The sequence below is a fragment of the Mus caroli genome, unplaced genomic scaffold, assembly GCF_978045245.1.
Source record: "Mus caroli unplaced genomic scaffold, Mus_caroli_1 scaffold_6, whole genome shotgun sequence".
Classification (NCBI taxonomy): Eukaryota; Metazoa; Chordata; class Mammalia; order Rodentia; family Muridae; genus Mus; species Mus caroli.
The window spans coordinates 109,157,317-109,180,255 of NW_028227261.1; the positions used below are offsets into that span (position 1 = coordinate 109,157,317).

At 50.8% G+C, this 22,939-nt stretch overlaps 1 protein-coding gene across 1 annotated transcript in view; it reads left to right on the forward strand.

Annotated features, from left to right (window-relative positions):
- Positions 1–3,130: 3,130 nt before the first annotated feature.
- The window catches only part of Shb (SH2 domain containing adaptor protein B), a 109,399-nt gene continuing 89,590 nt past the window's right edge, over positions 3,131–22,939 (forward strand). Inside the window, exon 1 of the mRNA XM_021161323.2 lies at positions 3,131–4,358. Within this exon, the coding sequence (XP_021016982.1) occupies positions 3,660–4,358 (699 nt within the window). The 5' untranslated portion in view covers positions 3,131–3,659. The remainder of the gene's footprint in view (positions 4,359–22,939) is intronic.

A 22,939-nucleotide genomic window follows, 5' to 3' on the forward strand; every position in this document is an offset into this window, starting at 1 on the left:
CACATAGGGAGTCCAGGCTAACCAGGGCTACATAGTAAGACCCTGCTCCCCTAAAAGAAAGACAGAGAAGGCCGGTGTGCTAGTCCACACCTGTTATCCCAGCACTTGGGAGATGGAGGCAGGAGGAACAGGAATTTGAGGCTAGTGACACCAGCATACTGAGTTTATGAATCTGAGGCCAGCCTGAGGTATCTGAGACCCTGCCACAAACAACAAAGATTGGAGGGGTGACTGCCAGTGGACTGAATGGTGCTTTATATAAGGAATGGATGAACCCCTTGAGTTGGTAACATCCTTTGGAGCCTCTCTACAAATGTCATTTTTTTTGTCCTGGTACTAGAATGAGGGACAGAAAAAGCAGCTGCCACGTTTGGCCCTTTGCCCTGGGTCTAACGGGGGAAGCTGAGATGGGGCAGAAACCGAAACATGGCTATCTTCACCTACCCCATCCTCCAAGAGAACTGGGGGCAGTGCAGGGAGGAGGGGACAATGCCAAACCTGTCAAAGGAGGTGTCAATGTCAAACCAGGGGTTAGCAGTAGAACTCGGGCAATAGAGCAAGTGTGAAGTCCTGTTATGGGTCTCTGACACTGTGGGGAGGGGGGGGCTTTATTTACAGCATGACATAGGGTGGGGCTTGTGACACCCAGAAAATGGCTATCAATCACAGCAGTTCTTCTTGACTGTTTCTCTGCCACTGGTCCTAGTTCTCCTCTGTGAATCCTGGAAGCTGTGACTGCAGAGAGAGAGAGCCCATCTTCTGGCTACTCTGATGATTTTCCTACAAGCATCTGGCTCCCCGAAACACCGGGCAGGATGCTTCTCCACTATCTTCTTGAAGATTTTCTGTTTCTCTTCAGAATTACTATTTCTGACTCCATCTCTGAAGGTGTGTCTCTATACGTTCGCAAAGGAAAACACCCATAGACATCTTGCTTGTATCAAGTAAATACCACTTTAGGCCAGCCACCCCATCTGTAAACCAGGAATAAGATCCGATTGCAGGGATACTGACTGGGGTTAATTATATACAGTGTTTAGGGGCCAGGCAGTTACACAGGGACTCTGGAAGCTCTTGGCATAATACTATAGCATTACAATAATTCTGGCTTGCAAATTATAGCCCAGAAGAAACCTTACAGGAGAGACAACTCTGACTCCGTGGCCAGCTGAAAGCAGAATGTGAAAAAATAAGTTGTGAAAGACAACTTCTCTTCCTAAGCCTTCAGAAAAGCAAGATACTGTTTCCATGTGCAGCACACATGCAGGGAGCAGCGAACAGGCCTCCAGACCCTGGGGAGGGCTTTCTTGGCCCAGGTGGCCTGGCTGACTGCCAGGATCTGGCTTCCTTTCCTTCCTGAGCCTAGAAGCGGGAGGGAGGGGGCGGGACGGGGGTGGGGCTTAAAACGAGGATGTCCTGGTCGGTCAGGTTTTTTTCCCCCTTAATTGGGGCCTCCCTCCATGCAGCATGATTAAGTGCTTGTGCAGCAGAGCAAGGATTTAAAGGGTAATTTGAGACATTTAAGTGTAGGGATACCCAAAATAAACATCTTAGCATCAACTTCTGGGGCCTCTCCCTATCTATGCTCCAGACACTAAACGTTCATTCAGTCTTGTCCTGTGTGCACAGTTTAAGACTATTTCCTAAGGATGCTAAATGAATAGGTCTCAGGTAAGAAATAAGTGGGAATGTTATCCGAGATTGTTGGGGTTCAGGTAGCAGTGGGGTTTGGGAAATTCAAGTGGCCTTAGGGAACGAGAGAGGCAAGTAGTTTGACTAAGTGCGGCTGAGCAGATAGATTGGAGCCTTCAGAGTCCTGGCTCTGCCTTTCCCTAGTGTAGTGTCGCTGGGGCCTGAGTCTGGTAGGTCGCAGGGAGAGTTTGGAAGAGGTAACACTGTGCCTCACCAGGTCCCGAAGTCTCAGGATGAGAGTCTGACCTCCAGTTCTAGCAGATCCTGGATTTGCTCTCTACTTCGATAGGTTACTGTTCCTACAGGACACAGGAAAAACAGTGTGCCCAACTCATATATATAATGAACAGGTGACAGGTGAAATTACGGTCACAGTGTGCTATTTTGGCAAATCACCATTCTGAAGGACGGTTTCAGCTCAGAGGTACTCAAGGGGGATGAGGGGTGGGGCTGGCCAAATAGAACTTCCAAACAGATCTAACATCTAGAAGACAGATACCTTATTTCATTTCCAGGCAGTATTTTGGTCTTGACAAGGCTCCTGCTACCCCCTCTGAGAGCAGACTAGTAGGAAAGCTCCCCCACCCCCACCCCCTTTGGCCTGGCTTTCCTCACGTTTGGATAATAACTCCGTTGTCTTAAGTTACATCATCCTAGTCATCCATGTATAATCTACCTCGGGGCCTCAGTTTCTCCATCTGGAAAACTGTCTCTGGATTAAATAGAGTCTCGCCAGCTCCGGCAACCTTAAGCGTTAAATGTTTACATAGCTGGTTCCACTAGGTTGGCAGTGAACAGGGTTAAAGCCCCACTTCCTAGAAGGTGAAAAGGTAAGCAAACAGTCCGACCTCCCCTTAGCCTTGCTCCGGGATTGGTGCCCCGCCTGGTCCCAGCCGCCTATCCCGTCCGGATCCGTCATCTGGATTGCTAATACACTCATTAGCATAAAGAGTTTTTCGAAGATCCGGCGCCGGAAAAGCTGAACCGGAGTCTCTGTCCCTTTAAAGAGAAGAGAGACAGCCAAGCCACTCTCTCAGTTTAGGGCATCTCCTCTGCGCGGTCCTCTCGGTCAACTAGAGGTCGTGCGTTAGTCCAGCCCGCCTATCACCTCGATGGTGGACATCCATTCCTAGAGTGCACGGCGCGCGGACCCCCCAGGGACTGTGCTGACTGCTTTGGCTTCAAAGAGCCGCAATCCCTGCTGGAGGGAGGCACGGTCTGCCAAGCCTCAGGACGCGGGCGCCCTAGGGCAGGACCCCGGGGCTGGCGCCCAGGCGGCCGCAGGAGGTGGCTCCTGCAGTCGTGAGGAGGTTCCGGGCTGCACGCGGGGGCGTGGCCTAAGGGGCGGGGCATTGGCGGAGGGGTGGGGCCTGCGGGAAGGGGCGGGGCCGCGGCGCTGGGCGGGTTCTGGCGGCCGAGTGTCACACACGCGGCGGCTCGGGAGGCGGCAGCAGAGGCAGCGGCAGAGCCAGGCGCCGCCGGGACTGGCAGGGGCGCGCGGGCTCCGCCAGGCGCCGGCCGCCTCCCTCATTCGTTCGCTTGTTTTCCGCCCCGCAGTGGGGCCGGGCTCGCCCCGGTGCACTCGAGAAGCCCGCAGCTGGCCGCGGCTCGCACGGGGCAGGGGCGCGCTCCGCGAGGGTGGGGGCGCTGGGTGCGGGCGTGCGCGGCGGGGGGCGCCTGGCCTTCCGCTCTAGGCGGCCCGGGGCCCTATGAGACACGTCTGTGCGGGGCGCGAGATCCGAAGCTCGGTCGGCGCGCGGCAGGGGCGGAGGGCTGTGCAGCAGCGGCCGGGGCCAGGCGGCGGACAGCAGGAGGCGGCGGCTGCGAGAACTTGAACTTGGCGACCGGTGCCCCGCACGCCCCCCACCGGGGCAGGGGCGTTGCGGGACTGGGCGACAGCGTTGTCCCCCGAATGGCCGCGGCGGCGGACCGGGCTCGCGCGCCGCGGCCCTAGGCGGCCCTTCGCCATGGCCAAGTGGCTGAACAAGTACTTCAGCTTGGGCAACAGCAAGACCAAGAGTCCGCCGCAGCCGCCGAGGCCGGACTACCGAGAGCAGCGGCGCCGGGGCGAGCGGCGCGAGCAGCCCCCGCAGGCCGTGCCGCAGGCCTGCTCGGCGTCCTCGGCGTCCTGTGGGTCGGCCGCCGCCTGCTTCTCCGCCTCGTCGGGCTCTCTGCCCGACGACAGCGGCAGCACGAGTGACCTCATCCGCGCCTACCGCGCGCAGAAGGAGCGCGACTTCGAGGACCCGTACAACGGGCCGGGCTCGTCGCTGCGCAAACTGCGAGCTATGTGCCGCCTGGACTACTGCGGCGGCGGCGGCGGCGGGGACCCCGGCGGGGGCCAGCGCGCCTTCACGGCGGCAGCGGGAGCTGCGGGCTGCTGCTGCGCGGCGGCGGGAGCGGGCGCCGCCGCGTCCTCGTCCTCATCCTCCGGCTCCCCGCACCTCTACCGCAGCAGCAGCGAGCGGCGGCCAGCGACGCCGGCAGAAGTGCGCTACATCTCCCCTAAGCACCGACTCATCAAAGTGGAGAGCGCGGGCGCTGCGGGGGACCCTCCGGGAGGCGTGTGCTCTGGCGGCCGTACCTGGAGCCCCACGACCTGCGGAGGCAAAAAACTGCTCAACAAGTGCTCCGCCGAGGAGACCGGAGCTGGTCAGAAAGATAAGGTAAGCTCCAAAGCTATTGGTGCGCTTGGGGAACTGAGGCATTGCCACGTTTCCCATCCCTTGCATCAACTTTGCTCTGGCATCCTGGGGTCTAGGCTACAGCGCGCATTTTGCCAGATGGTTGATCAGACTCTGACTCTTTGGTTCCTGCTCCCCAAACGCAGCCTTGCGGATCCCAGAGCCAGAGCGAGAGCACCCCGCCTAACTACCCAGAAGACAGACCCAGCCAGCCCTTCCGGCTCCCCCAGTAAAGTTAGCAGCGGCTGACCTAAAAGAGCATTTACTCTCGTTTACCCCGGGGTCCCTGTAATGGCCCCCCTCCCAGATGCAGATGGGAATTGAGGTCTAGAGTGGGAAAGGGAATCTCCGGGTCGTAGATTTCCTTATTGGCTGTCCCTGAATATCTGTGTGTGTGTAAATGCTTCTAAACGTCCCACTCTGCGTGCCAGGTTTCCGAAGCCAAGCGGCCTTTTGTACTAGGAGCGATATTGGGAACCCCCACGCAGGCTTTTCCGGTGTTAAGGTTCGTCCTCCCAGAGAATTCACCCATCTGGCCGTTCCCACCCGCTCTCCCCAGCTCCACAGGCAGTCTGCTAAAAAGATACCCTCCTCTGCCCACTTCATTCTCTTTCCTGATTCCATCCCTGTAGTACCATCTCGGGAATGAGAAGCCTTTGTGGCAATCCCCTGCCCAATCTATCAGGCCATCTTGTTCCCTGCTTCATAACAAGGGAGTTAATTACAGGCAGGCCCCTCTACTCTTCCTTCCCTTCACACTCCTGAGTTAACCTCCCTTCCCCCATAAAATACTTGTTCTGCCTACTTCTCGCTGAGGCAGTGTTTTGATTAAATCTGAGGCCCAGTGAGAGATCTTCACTGGCTGGCCGGCCCCTGCTTTGCCTGCGTTCTCCCCCACACTCTCCTTGCAAGCTCAAACTTTTGCCTGGACTGATAGAGATTGGCTAGCCTAGCAGGGAGACATTTCCTACCTGTCAGCGGGTGCTTGGCACGGTTTCTTTTTGTTTTATGGGAGAGGTGAGGAAGGATATGCCCTCCTGAAAAAGTTGCCTGTCTGGTCTTCTCCCTGGGGTCATCCTGCATTGCCTGCCCAGAATGGATGGTATGAGCAGCCCGAAGGAGCCTATGTCCCCAGGAACGGGGTGGGCACACACGTTGGAAACGCATACTCTGTGCACTTCCCAAGTATCCAAGATGCCACACTGAGAACAGAGAGCTGGAAGCCCTGGTGACTCATACAGTCACCAAGGGTACAAGAGGAGAGATGTCCCTGAGAAGAGCTGAGCTATTGGGCTTGTGGTTGATGTTTTCTGGAAGTCAAGCTTCCTGCAGCTTCCTATGTGGTGGGCTCACTGGGCGAGCCTGGAGCGAGAGCTTTCCAGAGAGGTTTGCAGCCCACCCCACCTGACTCAGCATCCCTAGTTGCCCAAGACCGTTGCCCCCCAGGGGGCAGACTTTCCTTGTTTACTGCTTGTGCTTCAGCCTGCTCTCTGAAGTCTTTGTGTGGCTTTCAAATTTGTTGTAAACATTTTTTCCCCCCAATTAGAGTTAAGACTTTCAGATGCTTAGTAATCATACTTTGTAGCTGGAATGTCAAGTGTGCCTAAGACTTGGCTACATTGTCACAGTATTTCCCATGGGTCTTTGCTCTCGTCTACCAGGTGCTGGAAGGGGGATCCTGAGCAGGGTATGTGTGTGTTGAGTGCTGTGACAGAGGGCACCCTGTGATGGGGCCTGGTGTTAAATGGGGTCTCCATTGTTGACCTGGAGCCAGGAGTGATCAGGGGATGGCTGGAGAAGGGTCTGCTGCTTTAGAGATCTGCAGGTATGAAGTCTTACGTGGTTGGAACGGAGAGGTTAGGATTGGACAGGACCCGAGAGGGGCTGCAGGGCCTGGACCAAGGAAGGTAAACTGAGTTGAATGGTGGCAAGGGATACGGTTTTAAAGAAACACTCTCTCAGGGATGGTTTTCCCTTCTCATGTTGAAGCTTTGATCTTTTAAAAGTTGTCTCTCCTGGGAGACAAGGGAGGAGGTTACCTTCTGGATGTTCCTTCTGTCATGAGAAAGAGAGGCAGCAAGGGAGTGGTGGCAAGACAGCAGACTAGCTAGTAGAGGGACACGGAGTGTCCTGGAAGGCTGGCTTGGACACTACTTTATTTACTTTCTGAGATAAGACTGATACAATGCTGACCTTAAAGTCACTAGGTAGCCAAGAATGGGCTTCAGTCCCCTTTCCCTTCCTCCCTCTTTCTTCCTTCCTTCCTGTTTTTAGAGACAGGTTTGTGTGAGTGTGTGTGTGTGTGTGTGTGTGTGTGTGTGTAGCCCTGGCTGTTCTGGAACTCATTTTGTAGACCAGGTTGGCCTCTACCTCCCGAGAGCTAGGATAAAAGGCATGTGTCACCACCTCTCAGTGGGGATTACAGGTATGAACCACATCTAGTTTTGTGCAGTTCTGGAGATTGAACCCAGTGCTTTGTAATGCTAAGCAAGCAATTCTACCAAAGGACCTCCATCCTCACCCCTCCTCTGCAACTTCTTAAAAAAAAAAAAAAGCCCTGCACATATTTGTTTTTATAGACTTTCTGACAGCTTTCTACATAGATGCAAATGTATCTTGACCACGCCCACTCTTTGCTCCCCACTCCCTCTCTACCCCCTCCCCCACTTGCTGTTCCTACCTTAATCTCCTTTTAAAAAAAATCACCTACTGAGTCAAATTAGTGCTGCCTGTATGGGCATGGGCAAAGTACCAGCTGTACCCCCCACTGCACCCCCTGCTCCCCCAAGCTCCCCTAAGAGCTGCCAGTAGCTCCCCAGTGACCTCCGACCCATGCTGGAATGGTTATTGACTGACTTGTGTGGTTGTGTGGTTGTGTGGGTGTGTGGGTGACCATAGTTGCCTTGAGTCCGTGAGTGCGATGGTCGTCCACGGTTAGACCGCAATGCTTCACGGCATCTCTCCCATCCTCTGTCTCTCACATTCTTACTGTTCCAACTCTGATGCATTCATTCCCGGAAACGGGTGGCTCCCATCAGTTCTCGTGGGAGCCTTGAGAATTAGCCTTTTGATAAGTGTCTGGGTGATTGCTCCTTATGGTCTTGGGTCCCACTTTGGCAACCCTGTTGCCACGATGGCTCTTCTCCACCTAATTCCCCAGTCTTCTGGCCAGGACCACTTTGGATACAGGCTGCAGGTGCCCATCGCCAGCTCAGTATGTGGCCAGTACCTCCCCATCTGGCAGTCAGATGGCAATCTGGTTTTCACATTATTTCTAGCAGACAGCATTTGGGAGGCCAGACCTACTGTGATCCAGCTCTGAACATCCCTAAACTTGTCTTCAGTCCCTACCTATAGCTTTAGGAAAATCCCACTTAGCCTGGGGCAGCCTAGCATCCTGTTGGTGCCTTTTGAGAATTGGCTGGCACCGGCACCGGCACCGGCACCGGTGTCAGCTTTAATCCCAGACCCAAAATGAGAGTTCTTGTGGCATGCAGTGTTGCTGCTGGCTTGTGCAGCCATCTTCTAGTGCTGTTCAAACATGATTCAGCTTTGGGGTTCCATTCCTGCCCTGCACACTTGAACCCTTTCCTCTTTTGTACGAGTAAGTTGTCCATCTCTTTTCCCAGGTTAGTGAGTCCTGGGGCACATCACCTGGCCACATCCCACTCCTCCACCGCAACATCTCCAATGAGGTGGTTTTTTTTCCCTTACAGCCATTCTTGAAAAAGAGTCTTTTTCACTGTTCCGAATTCCCCCTTAACATAACTTAGTCACCATCTCTGTGCTCAGAGATGAGATGTGAGTGAGTGAGTGGAGTGGGGGAGAGGGGTGGAGGTTAAGGATGCAGTAATCTTTGGTCTGAGCTTCTGCAGGAAGTTCTGATGGGAGTTTTCATCCCCCACAGTGATTTTTGTCCTGAGAACTCGGGGAGGCCTTTTTTCTAGTAAGTAGGTGTTTAAGGTGAACCTACAGGCGATGGAAGGGGGGATTTAAGTGGGATGGGGTGCCTACAGGCTGTAAGGGGGCTTGTGTGTGTACATGTGCTCATGCTGGTAAAACACATCCTAATGTGTTCTTGGAAGCCAGAGCTCATATGTGGTGGGTCTTGCTTGGGAAATAAGAGGTGACAGTATAGGAGAGGTGGGGTAGGGGCTTCAGCCGGTCTCATCCAGTTATGTTTTCTGCTGGTCTTGTTTCTTTTTATCATAATTAAGTGGTGTTTCCAGTACACCTGAGAAAGTCAAGAATGCATCATGAAGTCAGTTTTCCTAGGTATTAAATACATGCTAATGTGTACCAACACTTGGTATAGTATCAGCATCTACAGAGTTGTGTTAAATAACACGTTTTCCATATCAAACGAATAAATAAAAATAATTTTTAGCTGGGCAGTGGTGGTGGCGCACGCCTTTAATCCCAGCACTTGGGAGGCAGAGGCAGGCGGATTTCTGAGTTCAAGGCCAGCCTGGTCTACAGAGTGAGTTCCAGGACAGCCAGGGCTACACAGAGAAACCCTGTCTTGAAAAACCAAAAAAACAAAAAAACAAAAACCAACCCCCCAAAAAAACCCAATAATAATTTTTAACAAAAAACATAAAACAGAACAAAAACAACACCACAATAAAGCACCTAGCAGATTCTGAGCTCTTAAAAGCTAGACATGGGGAATTCAGAGGAAAGTAGGTGTGGTCACGGAGGTTCACATCAGGGTACAGCAGGGTATGTGTCCTGTTTCTGCAGCTGTCTGTGCCATAACCACCTGCCACTCAAATGGGGACAGAGAAAGCTCTGTGTTCCCAGCTACTCCGGAAGTTGAGTCAGAAGGATTATAAATTGAAAGCCTACCTAGGCTACAGAATGTTCAAAGCCAGTTTGGGCAACTTAGACCTTGTCTCAATGTCAAATGTAAAAAACTGGGTCTGGAGGGGTGGCTCAGTGATTTAGAGTACTCCCTGCTCTCCAGAGGACCTGGGTTCAATTCTCTGCATGCACATGGAGCTCATGCGTACAGCTCACAAACACCTGCAACTCCAGTTTCAAGAGGTCCAAAGTCTTCTTTTGGCCTCTATGGGGACCAAGCACATAGTGCACAGTGAGCATGCAGACAAAACACAGAAAATAAAAAGTCAAAATAAGAAAAGAGAGAGAGAGAGAGAGAGAGAGGGTTGAGGTATTGCTTAGCAGTAGAGTGTTTGTCTAGTATATGCCAAAATTGTGAGAGAAAACTTTTCTTGGGTATAAGCAACACTCAAGTCTTTGCAGCTCGCTTCCTTCTGAGGGGGGAGGGGGGCTCTTCGCTTACTCTGGCAGGGAGGGGCCTAATGAATTTGGTCAGTTTCAGGGACTTCCTGAAGCTATTTCTAATGGTTTACCTTTGTGCTGAAGGAACATTCCTGAAGTATGGAGTGCTTCAGTCTTAGAGGAAGATTTTACACACACACCAGCCAGGCCTTGGATTCAATTCCTAGTATTTTGCCCCCAAGTTGAAACAAAATTATTGACCCATACATCAACTTATATTTTCTTGTTATTTCCTAACCCATAAACAGTTGTGTAACTTATGTAATATTACTTTGTATTAGGTCTTATAAGTCAGCTAGACAGGACTTAAGGTATGTGGAAGGCAAACAGCCTTGTGCCTTTCCCCTTTTTATTTAGTTTGAGTCTGGCACTCGCTGTGTAGACCAGCCTGGCCTTGAACTCATAGAGATCCTCCTGTCTTTGTCTTCTAAGGTCTGGGTTAAAGATGTGTGCCACCACGCCTAGTCTACTATGTTATTTATATAGGAGACATAAGCATCCTTGGTTTGTGGTATTCAGGGAAAGTTCTGGAAACAACATCCTTTGGGTATCAATAAATGAACAAGCCCACTTGGTTCTGAAGCCTGAGACGGTATCAGAACCTAAGGAAAGGCAGGCTGAAGTGCATCCAGAAGGCTGGAGCAGCCCGAATGCTGGCAGGTGAAGGAGACCTGCCGGAGGAGCTGCTTGAGCTGACTGGTGAGTAACAGTGGGACTGCCTGAGCAGGCACTGGGGAGCAAGGCTCCTGTGCTGAGTGCTGGGCCCAACAGGCAGGGGCAGGGGCAGAGCCGTTGGCAGAATGGGTCTAGGGGCCTTGATGTAGAGGAGCTGACCAGTCATTTGATCTTTTTCACATAAATCACTAGTCCAGATCAATGGAAGCCAGGATCAAAATGTCAGGCGTTTTGATTTGATTAATAGCCATCTTCTCCAGCCCTTAAAATGTCCTTTTTGGAAAAGGTTAGAACAAAGTTCATGGCCAAGGACAGGTTCCCCATTCATGTCCCAACCCTTGATAGGAGAGTGAGAGAAATTTTGTCAAAGCTATTCTCAGTGTTAATTCCCCAGAAGGCTTCATTGTAACACTTCCTTGGTCACAAAGTCCTCACAGCCAGTCTAGGTTCTAGGTCCAGATACTGTGTCAGCTATTGCTCCATCCCATGTCACTCCAGCCTCAGAGGTCAACTTTTTTTTTTTTTTTTAAAGGGCTAGAACCAGGCAGTAAATGTTTTCAGGTTTGAGCTGGTCTCCATCACAGTGGGTTAGCTCTGTCATTGCATCTATAGGCAGCCTTAGAGACTATATTAGTAGGAATACTTGTGTTCTGAGAAACCTTTATTTCCAAAGCCAGGCACTGAGCACCGAGCACCATTTTCAGTCTTGATGGGGCTCACTCTGTTTAGGGTACACTCAAGCTGTGCCAATCCGCTCCGTTTCAGTATGGCTTGGCCTCTTATTCTTCAGCATATGTGCCTGTGGCAGGACAGGGTTCCAAGAAAGGGCAGAAGCCCTTGAGGTTTCTTGAGGTTTGAATCTGGGACACTGTTCCTTTAAATGCTGTTGACCAAAGCAAGTCACAACACAAGGCCAAGATTCAGGAAGAGAGGTGGAATGGTGGGGTAAGGGGCAGGGATGGAGGCAAGACATTCTAGGCTTTCAGGGCTGTTCGTACTGTCAGCTCACCCTGAGGTTTAGAGACATCAGTGATGGACCTAATGTCGTAGCTTTTAAGGATGACAACAAGATGCACACCGTGCATTCTGAGTCCACTCACTACCCGTGTGCTTTCTACTAAACTGCTTCACTCTTTCCCAGCCTAACCAGCCGTGAGAAAGAGGGCCCTGCTGTTGACTGATGGCTGTCATGTTTCCTCTCCCTGCTACCAAATATTCCTCTTAGCCCTTTCCTTGTTTTGACCCACAGCTGGACTCTCTCTCCCATCTGCTGCCGAGTTCCATAAAGAAGATGTTAATGCCGCACTTGGGTTATTTTATAGAGAAATTCTGCACGCAGAGTAGGCGCATCCCAGAGGACAGCTACACAAAAATATGTGTCTTGTAACTGTCATGTCTTCTCATTCTAACACCAGACCTTCCCTCCCCCTAGGATCGGCTAGGCTGTGTGTGCTCTGCTTTAAGATAAAAGCTGGTGGTACCTCTGCCCATATCTAGAAAGAACATAAGTTTCCTAAAAGGAGGTCAGGTGAAAGCCTCCTCTAATTAGACACTCTGGAGAACAAGACGGAACCTTGGCCTTGGTTTTAGGATTTCACCTCAAGACTTGATCCCCATCCTCTCTCAGCTCTTAAAGCATTGCTGGGCTGTACCTTGGCTTTAAAAGGCAAATCTGAAGCAGGTGTGGTTTCCTCTGGTCCTGCAGCCAAACCCTCCCCTGCTGAGTTTAACTTGTGTTGCAGAACCATTGAAGCAAAGGTCAGCTTTGGTCATTGAAAAACCAACCAACCAAACCAAGCCAACCAAACCAAAACAACATAACCCTGGACTTGGGGACCAGGAGATGGCTCAGCAACCTGATTTTGATCCCTGGAAAAAAAACAACTTTTTTTCGGGTTGTTCTGTGGCTTCCACATGGGTGTACACACACTCGTGTGCGCGCACACACATACACAAGCCTGAGACTCAACAACTTTACAGCTGAAAACTGGGCTGCTGGCTGGTTGGTGGCACCCATTGGTTGGGGGTGCTTTGATGGAAACAGGTTGCAGTGGTCTGTAGCCTCTCAACTCCTGTTGGGCCTGTATTGTCTGAGGAACTTTTATATGCAGACCATTGTCCAAAGCTGGGGGATATGAGGATGGTGCCGGAACTGGCCAGTGCCTGCACATAAGGAACTTCTGGTTGGGGGACACCGGAACCAAGGTTGGAACACAGCTCTTATCTACATGACAGAATAGATATGTAAACAGGTTTTGAGTGAGCTGAGATCATGAAACAAGACTGGTCCTGGCAGCACCTTGGTTCCTGGAGCAGAGAGAGGAGGAAGAAGATACCCTTCAGCTGAGGGAAGCCGGGAAGGCTCCTCTGAGGAGCAGATACTTGGACAGAGGGGTAGTTACTGTAGTCATGGGGATTTGCATGCCTGTGCTAGCTAGTTATAGTATTGCGTACATTCTGAGCCAGACGCTGTGCTGTGTGCTGGGGTTCTTTCTCCTCACTGCCCTCCTTTGATGTGCACGATACTTTTCGTTCCCACTGTACCTACTCTACTTATTTTGCTAGTACAAGGCAGAGATGAGATTTGAAACTGGCACTGTGCATCACAGCGAATTTTTTCTGCGTTGCGGTTTGTTTTGCTCTTCACCATCTCCCCAAACCCTACAAGAATGACTGGGTCTACGTCCTTGTAGTTGTTCTACAGTCAGTGTTTATACCTGTAGCTCACTGACCTCTCAGATCTGCTTTGGTGAAGGTGCTGGAGTCCCTGTCAGCACTGGAAGGAGGTGAGCCTGCCCTGCATCTCTTAGCCAGGGTGGGGAGGCAGCTTGGCCAGAACTTGAGCTGTCAGGAAGCAGGACAACCTGATTGAATTCTGTCCCTTCTGTGTTTTGATTGTGAAACACTTAGCTGAGACTGTTGAGGCGCATGGACAGAGGGCCTTACTTCCACAATGGAATTTTCCTTTGCTTCCTGTTTGGTATTTTCCAGTAATATTTCTATTAATGTTTCACTTTCAGAGTCAGAGGTGCTGACTTCCTGAGAAGCGCGAACTTTCTCAATGCCGAGCCAGGAAGGACTGACTTTTCCTCTTGGTCATTCAGTTCCTTTCTCTTCTCTCCAAGGGGAGTTCTGGACTTCCCATCTTGCTGGAAAGGAAAAGCTTAGGGAGTGGGTTTCAGAGAGGATGGGTTATTCCCCACCCCGGGGAGGTGCTTACAATAACGAATGGTCAGACAGTGGCTTCCCCAGGCCCAGAAGGAAGTAGCTTGGTGTGTGTGTGTGTGTGTGTGTCTGTGTGTGATAGAAGGTTAGAGGTCCTCTGGGCAGTATTTGCTGCCTGAACCCAAAGTCTCCAACTGGAATGAGGATGGCCTCGTTCATGTATTCTCTTTTATTTATTCGACATCTCTTGCTTAGAGGTGCTACATGCCGGGCACTGCTCTGCGTAGGTGATAAGAATAGAGCTGTGCACCAAACGTGTATACCTCACTCCCCCTGTGGGTATGTGGGATAGAGAGCCTAAGGTGGCTGTGTATGGGACTTAACTATAGGGTCAGTTGGTGTGAGCTGTATCTCTTCCAAAGAGAACTGCATACAAGAGAAAGGCCAAGCAAGAAGGGGGGAGGCAGGAGCTGGCAGGATTGCTCCAAGGACAGTGCAGAGGGCCACATGTTTGGGCAGGGCAGGTGGAGACTGAGGGACGTGCAACAGGCAGAGAAGTTGAGCCTTGTGGGTATAGGAGAGATCTTTCACTAGAACTGTGAAGTGAAGTAGGAAGCCTTCAGGGAGTTCTGAACAGAGCTGTTGCATGGATGGCTGTAGGTTTTAGAGAAGATTGCTTCAGGGATAGCATGTAGCCTAGTGGCAGAGAACTTGGTCTACTGAGAGGTCTTTTAGAATTTTCTGTAAGCTTACCTTCCAGCCCCATGGCAGGGCATGGGTCACTCTGTCTGGGGCCATCTTACCCTGTCCTTGTGCCTATCCCTCATCTGGCAGTCTTGTTCCAGTTTTCTGGGTTTCTTTTGCAGTTCCAGACAGAGGTCATCCCTGTCTCCTGCGTACTTAGGAACCCTAACAGACCTTCCCTAGAGAAGCCAGTGACCACTCGTCTTCCCAGCTACTCAGGCCAAAACCTACCAGACATGTTGGCCTCTTTTCTTGCTGTGGGTTCTTACTTCAGAACATGCCAGACTGGATGTCTTCTCATCAGCTGCCTATGGGCACCCAGGTTCCAATGGCTTCCGGTCCGTTCCCTCCACTCTGTTCTCTGAGTTAGTCAGGGCAATCTTTTGGAAGCACTGAGGATGGAACCCAGAAATAAACATGATCAGAAGGTTCCCAAGGGTGCAGCTTTACCATCTCAGTGGCCATGGGCTCTCAGAAAGCCCCACAGCCCCACAGTTCTGGTATATTCTAAGCCATAGCATGTGATTTAGGGAATGCATAGCATTCAAGGGATGGTACAGCCCCTACCTGCCTGCTGTTGTGAGCTAGCTGTGCCCAGAGCCAGTCCTCAGAAAGAGGCAGGAACTGAGAAGTGTATTATGTATCAGTCTCAGTGGTAACTTTACCTGTTACAACAGGATTAAAGTTTGCTACAGAAAATATAAAGGAAACTAACCCAGACGCCAACCCCAACTACACAATTCAGAGAAAATTCACAAGTGTTAACCTGTTAGTGTTCTTACGTCTCAGCATCTTCAGTATACATATATATTTCCCCACATAAAAATAGTTTCTTTCTGACCAAAGACATAGAATGGTGCTTACGCTGTCTCAAACATACAACAGCAGGAATTAATGCTGGTATTACGTTTGCATCGCTCTTGTTTACTGGTTTTCACCAACTTAGCAGGATTCTGAGAGCACCTTTGTGACTAAATTCTTAGCAGAGGTTCCTGTGATTATTTCCCTGGCTTAATAGGAGAAGATCTGTTGGGTATGCAGGGGAAGTGTTTTGATACCTGCTTTCAGAGTGTGTCCTAGAAAGGCACATTCGTTTTAAGGCCTGCTCACTTTTTTCGAGAACCGGGATTTTGGTTTAGTTTGTGGTTTCTTGGATTTACTGGTGTATATGAGCTTTAGCTGTTTGTTGCCTTCCTAAAAATGTTTACCTCTGTCTTCTTCCACACAACCCGTGGATGTGTGACGGTGTCTCGTCAAAGCAAGCTATAACACTGTCTGAGAGGGCCAGGTTCCCAACCAGGCACCACGAGCTAAGGACAGGGACCCTTTGGGATCCCAGCAGAGGAGGGCTTTGATGAAGCTCAAACTCAGGAGTTTGCTATAAAGAGGAGACCGGCCAGAGCAAGTTCTGAGAAGGTGGGCCACGGTAAATGCTCAGAAGTTCTCAGAAAAGACAAAGGTGGTGTGGAGCGGGGTCTCATTCGTGAGTGAATGGAGAGGATTTAAAGATCGAAAGGAGAAGCAGGACTGGATTCCAGAGGAAGCGCTTGGTGTGAGGCAGAGGTTGCCTGGCTGAGTGACACGGTGTCGGGAGCTGGGCATTCTCTCTCCTTGTCCTTGGGGCTAGTCAGTAAGGCCATACCTCGGGGTTCAAAACTGGTGATCTGAACACTGTAGGACCCTGGTGGCAGGCAGTCCACTGATTGTGGCTTGAAACCAGCATTGGTATTGGGAACAGAAGGCCTAATCTTCCATGCTGTTCCTGGGCTTGGAAACTTTGTAATTTGGAATAAGTAATTCGTTTCCCTGGACTTGGAATGTCCTGTCTGTCACATGGGGTTAATGGCAATGGTGTTTCCTGACCACTCACTGTGTAGGCTACTTTTGCCATGTTTGACCTTCATGGTGGGTCTTTGAGGAGGTACCATGAGGGTCCTCACTTTATAGATGGCAAATGAGATGCTGTTCAGGGGAAGTGTGTCTGTCAATCATTGTAAGGGTTAAAGAAAGCCGTTGCTTTCTGGCAGAGCACAGAACCTGTGGGAAGAGCCTTAGGACTTTTGTATTACTTTGACCCTGCCTGTCCTGGTCCTTAGCCCAGCTTTAGACGCAAGGCTTGGCTTTCAGGCTCCTGGCTGTCCTTTTCCTACTCTGCCAGGGAGGAGCAGAAGGAAACACTTTCCCTGGGACCAGCCCGAGTTCTGAGACTGTGTGTGCTCCTCACAGGGCCCCACACATTCCTTAGGAGGCACATTCCGAGAACCCCCATCCCCATGTTAAGGAGGAAACTGAAGCACACACATGACACAGCTACTGATAGGGAGATCTGGACCTGGGCCTTGAGTCCAGTCTGGTCCCTGTGTCTGCCCTTAACCTCTTGTCAGCACAGATACAGGGGTGTTGAGAGGAAAGTGCTGTATCACCTGGTGGTCTCAGAGCTGTGAGGCCACCAGGGCAGTTTAGTCCTTATGTGGTGGGAGACAAAAGTAAGACACTGGAACAAGGAAGTGACGGGGTCAGGTCTGGGTGCTCTCAGAAAACTTGTGCAGCCTAAGGGGACAGCTAAAGTAGGGAGGTCTCAGTTGAGTCCCTCCAGAGGTGGGGACCTCAGTTAAGCAAATGTCATGTCTGTAGGCAGAGGTAGCAAGGATCAGACCCAAATCTGCATCCTTAAGCCATGAAGTGCGTGGCTGGCCATTCAGGCAGCTCTCAGAACAACACTGGTCAGTGGAGGGAAATTGACCAAGCACTTGTCAAGGTATAGGTTTTTCAAGATCGCTGTTGTCAATAGCCCAAATGCCCTCTGTGGGTGTCTATAAGTTACTTCAGCTTTTAGAACAGCTGACCACATTCTCTCAGGGTCCCATGGCATGGGTAGAGGTGGGAGGGAGTGTATCACATCTTGGAACTGCTGGTGATGAGCAGATGGAGGGAGCCCAGCAGATTTAACTGCTCACCTCTAAAGGAACATGGAGCAAGTAAAGGCCTTACTTCTCTGAGGCAAGAAGGGGCAGAGCAGCGACTGATTGGCTCATCTACCTGGGGCTCAGGAGCCTGGTGGAGACAGTCACGTGTGTTTGGAAGGTGGACAGAGCTGGCCACCGAGGCTTGGATTGAGGGTCTGCTGTCTCATCTGGTATCACACAGAGTTGGAGGCACTCCCAGGTGTCAGGACCAATGGTGACTGCGAGGAAGCAGCCACAGCGAGGCAGGGTGGACCTCATGGTCCGTAATGTCCTCTCAACAGGGAGCATGGGGTTCTGAGCTCATACTGACCTGTGGCCTGTCAACAGTGTCCTCCCAGGGGACATGATCTTTGACAAAAAGTAAGTGCTCAGAACACTTTGGGTTACCAGAGCAAAGCAGCAGCCTATGGAGATGCTTGCCGGTTGGGGGACCCTGAGGAGTCCCCAGCCAGGTCTTCCTGCCTTTGTAGTTCTGTGGCTGGCCACTCTGTCCAGCAAGGAGCCAGAAGGAAGACTTCACAGATCGAGGCGTCACACTGCTTCTCAGTAGACTTCCACGGGGCCTGGATCCATTTGAAATCCATCTGTGGTGTGACTGTGAAGTGACAGGATGGTGGCAGTGAGTGTCATCACTTGCCAGTCACCTGTAGGGCAGCTGTGAATGCTGGGACGGCTTGGATCCCATTGCCCGAACTTGAGCCTGGAGGTTGTTCCAAGTGCAGACACTGAACTCAGGGGTGTGGCTGAGTCCTATCAACTCGCCCGTACCTCATGGCAGGGTCCCTGTGTGGGTGAGGTGGCCGTGGGCTGATTCTGACATGGGAAACTTCAGTTCAAGCAGGCTTCTTGCTTGGAGGCCTTGCTAAAAGGTTTTAGCCACGATGCCTCTGGTGGCAGCGGAAACTGCTGACATTGTTTGCTCTCCATGGGCTGCTGATGAAGTAGTTTGGTGGTCAGTTTGTTGTCCGTGGGTGGAACCTTTTCAACTTTTGAGTACTGTCCTTTGCATCTATTCCCCGACTCCAGCACCCCCCACCCTCCCTCCTGGTTTCCTCTGGATTGCTTTAAACTTCAGCAAATTGAGGTTGCCTTGGTACTCCACCTTTTGGTACCATGAAGGTACATTTCAGCGGTATGATGTCTCTCCTTTTTAGTTATTTTATACTTTGTGGTAGAAGGACACCGAGAGAACACCAGGTTCATACATTCTTGTGTCTTCCCCAGACTCCTCAAATTCAAATAGGAATCAGCTCTTCCTTGGTAGAGAGCCCTGCCATCCTGTAAAGAGTTACATATTTGAATTACAAAGGCTTGTGTGAATGGGGCATGGCTAGTAACCTGGAATTCAGTCTAGAAGTTGGTTAGCCCCCTATCCCCAGTAAGATTGTCATCCTTCGTCTTCCTCTGTTACTGTGGTGTGGCGTTACTTGTTCTTTAATGAAAGACCACCATTCTGTAAGGGCTCCTGGCATTTCCCAGCCTCGGTCCAGGGATGTTCAAACCTTGACTGGCGTATGTGGGTAGACTCAAAATAATGAGTTTGACCTAGAGGTTCATACTATAGCAGTCTGTGTTGTAAATTGTCGAGCGCCATGGACTTGATTTTAAAATGCTCCTGCGGGACAGTATTGGATTTGATCCCAGAACCTGTGTGATGTAGTCCTATGTGCTTGTAACCCCAGCACTAGGGAGGCAGAGATGGGCACACCCCTGGGGCTCCTGGGCAGCCAGCCTAGTTTACCTGACAAGATTCTGTCTCAGAAACAAGGTAGGCAGCAGTGGGAGAAGACACCAGGAATTGACCTTTGGCCTTCACCCCCATCCCTGCACACACAGGAACAACGTATACACATAGTATAAATGCCTGGATTCCCTCTCCAGCAGGCACAGCAGGGTGTGCTGGTGTACGAGGGAGGGCCTTGAGTTCTAGGCAAGACCTGTTGGAAACAGAGCTAGTTGTTGGCTTGCTTCAGGTCAAAAAGAGTGACCAGAAACAGGGATGACACAGTTGGGAGGCACCTCAGAAGTCTGAGGAATTTATTCAAGAATAGAATGAAGAGTGTTACAGTGATTTAGTTACTTTAAAGCACTGGAAAAAACCAAAACACTGGTAATTCCCCAAGCATCCCACCACGGGAAATGGCTAATGTGAGATGCAGGCCTGTAGTGAGAAGGAGCAGCCGATAGGCGTGGAGTTCAGCGACGACTGTGGGGCTGGAGAGGGAGAAGCTGTGGGTGAAATGCCTGCGATAGGAAAAGCCGGTGTGTGCATTCCCCGCACTTCCTCCCAGCACACCCCACCCCCCACGTGTAGAAAAGGGGGAGGGAGGAAATAGACCCGAACTGTTAACAGTGGTTGTCACAGGAAGGTTGGATTATTTTACAGTTTCAAGAACAAAGGCAGATTATTTAATCACAAAAGCAAATTAGAAAATGAAGTTTAAACAAGACTAAAAAGCCCTGTCAACAACAGTGCCGCCCCAAGCTCCCTGGGAGGGGTGTGGGGAGGTAGGGAAGTTAGGCAGTGACCAGCTGAGATTTGTGCTGGGCCATCTGAATGAATTGCTGAACTTCAAAGCCAGGGCTGAGGGTGTCTCATTGTGTCGGAATGCTGGTGATCACAGGAAGTGGTGACAAGCCCTTTGTTATATAAGCCTACCAGGCTTGCTCATCTATGCTAGCCCTCGGTGCTGGATGCGACCGACATCTGTCTGTATCAATGGCCACAGCCCATACATGCTTAGCACTGTATCGGAAATGCACTGTCAGGCGGGGGAAGGTGAAGTTCACACCCTCTCTTCCTTAACTCCCTCTGGCGCTGTGGGGCGAGGGAGGAGGGGAATTACCGCGGAGGGAGGGCCTGACTGGCTGTATTCCTGCCTGACCCAGGAAGGGGTGGGGATTTTCTTGGCTATCTGCCAAAGTGAGAGCCTGCATTTTGATCTCTTCTGTTTCTCCAGTCCTGTCTGTCTGTCTTGCTGTGACATCTGTGAACATGCTGTGGAATGTTGTTGCTCTGCAGACAGGGGACAGTTTTCCTCTCAAACTTCTCAGCAGGAGGCAGACAGAAGCACAGGACAGGTGCCTAAAGAAGTTTCAGAGCCTCTGTGTTTGTGCTGCAGGTGTGTCTCCACTGGTAGATGAGGAGCCCTGAGTCTCACAGGGAGGAGATAGCTCAGTTCCTGGCTCAGGGCTTTGTTGTTGTTGGTTTTGTTTGGTTTTGTTTTGTTTTGGCTGCTTTCTATGGTCTCCAGGGCATGCTGTACTCTGTCCTATTAGTTAAGTCCCTGCATTGCCCCATGTGGTCCACATGGATGTGAAAGGAATGTACCAACCATTTTTCTTCGAAGGGAGGTGTCCTGGAGGTCAAGGCCTGCCAAGCTTCCCTGTTTTTTTTTTTTTTTTTTTTTTTTGGTTTTTCGAGACAGGGTTTCTCTGTATAGCCCTGGCTGTCCTGGAACTCACTTTGTAGACCAGGCTGGCCTCGACCTCAGAAATCCGCCTGCCTCTGCCTCCCAAGTGCTGGGATTAAAGGCGTGCGCCACCACCGCCCGGCAAGCTTCCCTGTTTTTATTGACATCCCTGTGTTATCTGGACACCGGGGATCGGGCTCCTTGAGCACACATACTTATTTTTCATTGACCCTCCAACAGCTGGAACAGAACCTGGAACACTGAAGCCACTTTGGGTGAATTGAACTTTCAACGTCCAGGGCCCAGGTGCCTTGGCAGGTTCCATCCTGTCTGAGCCACTGGGCCTGCATTTGTAAAATGGCCAGGTCTTAGTCTTGTTCAGAAGTCTTTCCCCAAAGGCTTCAGCCATCTCCAGACAGCAGGTTCCCATAGAATGCAGTAAGAGAGACTCAGAAGCCATGGCGAGTGATGGCTTCTTACTGTCAGGCCAAGGCCCAGTCATCCGACGACGACTGTTGTTTGCAGTTAAGGAGACACAAGAAGTAAAGTCCCACAGCTTCTTAAGGAAACCACGTTTCTCACTATGGTTTCCAGTCCTCCTGTGTGGACAGCACTTGGCCTGCTCTTGGAAGGCCTGTGTGCTCATTCTCTGGTCAATCACTCACCTTTTCACCTGAATGGCGTTGGAAAAGCCTCAGGCACTTAATATCTAAAACTGCAGAGGGTGGAAAATTTACCAGACCAAGAGCTTCAGAGAAATGTGGGGCCTCCTTGGGGAATTGCTCAGACAAGAGGGACCAATAGGGTGTTTAGGCATGAGTCTGTTGCCCCAAGGGTGACAATATGTTGTTGGCCTGTGTTACGTTTTTCATTTGTACAGCACAGGGGTCAGCAGGCTTTCTGTCTGAAGCATGTAAGGATGAAGAGTTTTAGGCTTTTGCCAATGGCCACTCGGTTTCTCTTGTAGCTCCTCAGCTCTGCCCGAGTCACACAGCACTGAGCAAATGAATAGGTGGGGCTGGGCTCCAGTTCCCACCGTGGACACAAACGGAGGAGTTCCTCCTCTCCATAATCAAGGCCCATATCGAGTTGTTCTTGCTGGGTTTTATCCAAGCCCGTCTTGACCTTCTGAGTTCATGGAGAACCCCATCCACTCCACCCCTTAGCTCCCTGCAAGCCACCTCTGGCCCAGGCATGCAGAAGGCCTTTGATCTCTCCAGAGTTGCACTTCAGTTACCCACATTCTCATGTCAAAAATACATTTTTATTTTTATTTATTTATTTTTAAACCTACCATCTTTTGATCTTCTAGCAACTGTGTTGTCCTGGGTAAGATCTCTCATCATATCTGTAAGGGTTAAGAAGTGGATGCATTAACAGATGGTCTATTGTTAGGGTTTTGTTAAATGTGTGTCAGAAGAAAAGCCCTATACCTGATAGCCCTTGTTGCTTTCATAAAAAAATTCACTATTAGCTGGGCAGTTGGTGGTACATGAATCTAATCCCCGCTCTCGGGAGGCAGAAGCAGGTGGATCTTTTGAGTTTGAGGACAGCCAGGGCTACACAGAGAAACCCTGTCTCAAAAAAACAAAAGAAACCCAATTAAATCCTCTTGCTATGCACAAGTGTCGGTATGTGTGTTTGTGTGTGCCATGACACACACATGGGAGTCAGAGGACAGTTTTCAGGCCTTGGTGCTCCTTCCATCGTGGGATCCACGAATTGAATTCAGGTCGTCAGGTTTGCCCAGCAAAGCGCCTTAACCATTGAGCAATCTTATTGATGTTTCTGGAGACCACCTGTCTTCTGAATGTGGCTGTAGATAATGTCATTGCTTAAGCTTCTCCATGACTTCTGTCCTGTCCAGCCTCCTAGTTTGACATCTGAGGCCTCTGCCTCTTAGAAAGGCTTCCTGTTGCCTCATTGCCTCTGGGCCAGCCAGCTAGAAACGTCTTGCCTTGCCTAGAGTTGCAGGGCTCACCTGTGTGCCTCCAAATCACAGCCCCCCTTAGCCGGCCGGCCGTGTCCTCTCAGCTGCCGTGCCTCCTACCCTCCATCTCCTTCCCTCTCTCTGTGCACAGGTCTGCAGCCCTGGTAAGAGAGGTCACAGCATGTCTGTTGTCACTGCTGGGTTTGTGGAAAGACCGTGAGAGCTCCCTCACTGTTGACTTCATAAAAGTTGACCCTCAAAGAGGACCTAGGGTTGCTTGTCAGCTTCAGACTCAGTGTGCTCTGTAATTTTGTCAGTGCTCAGGGATTCCTGTAACTCCAACATGGGAAAACACCTAAAAACCCA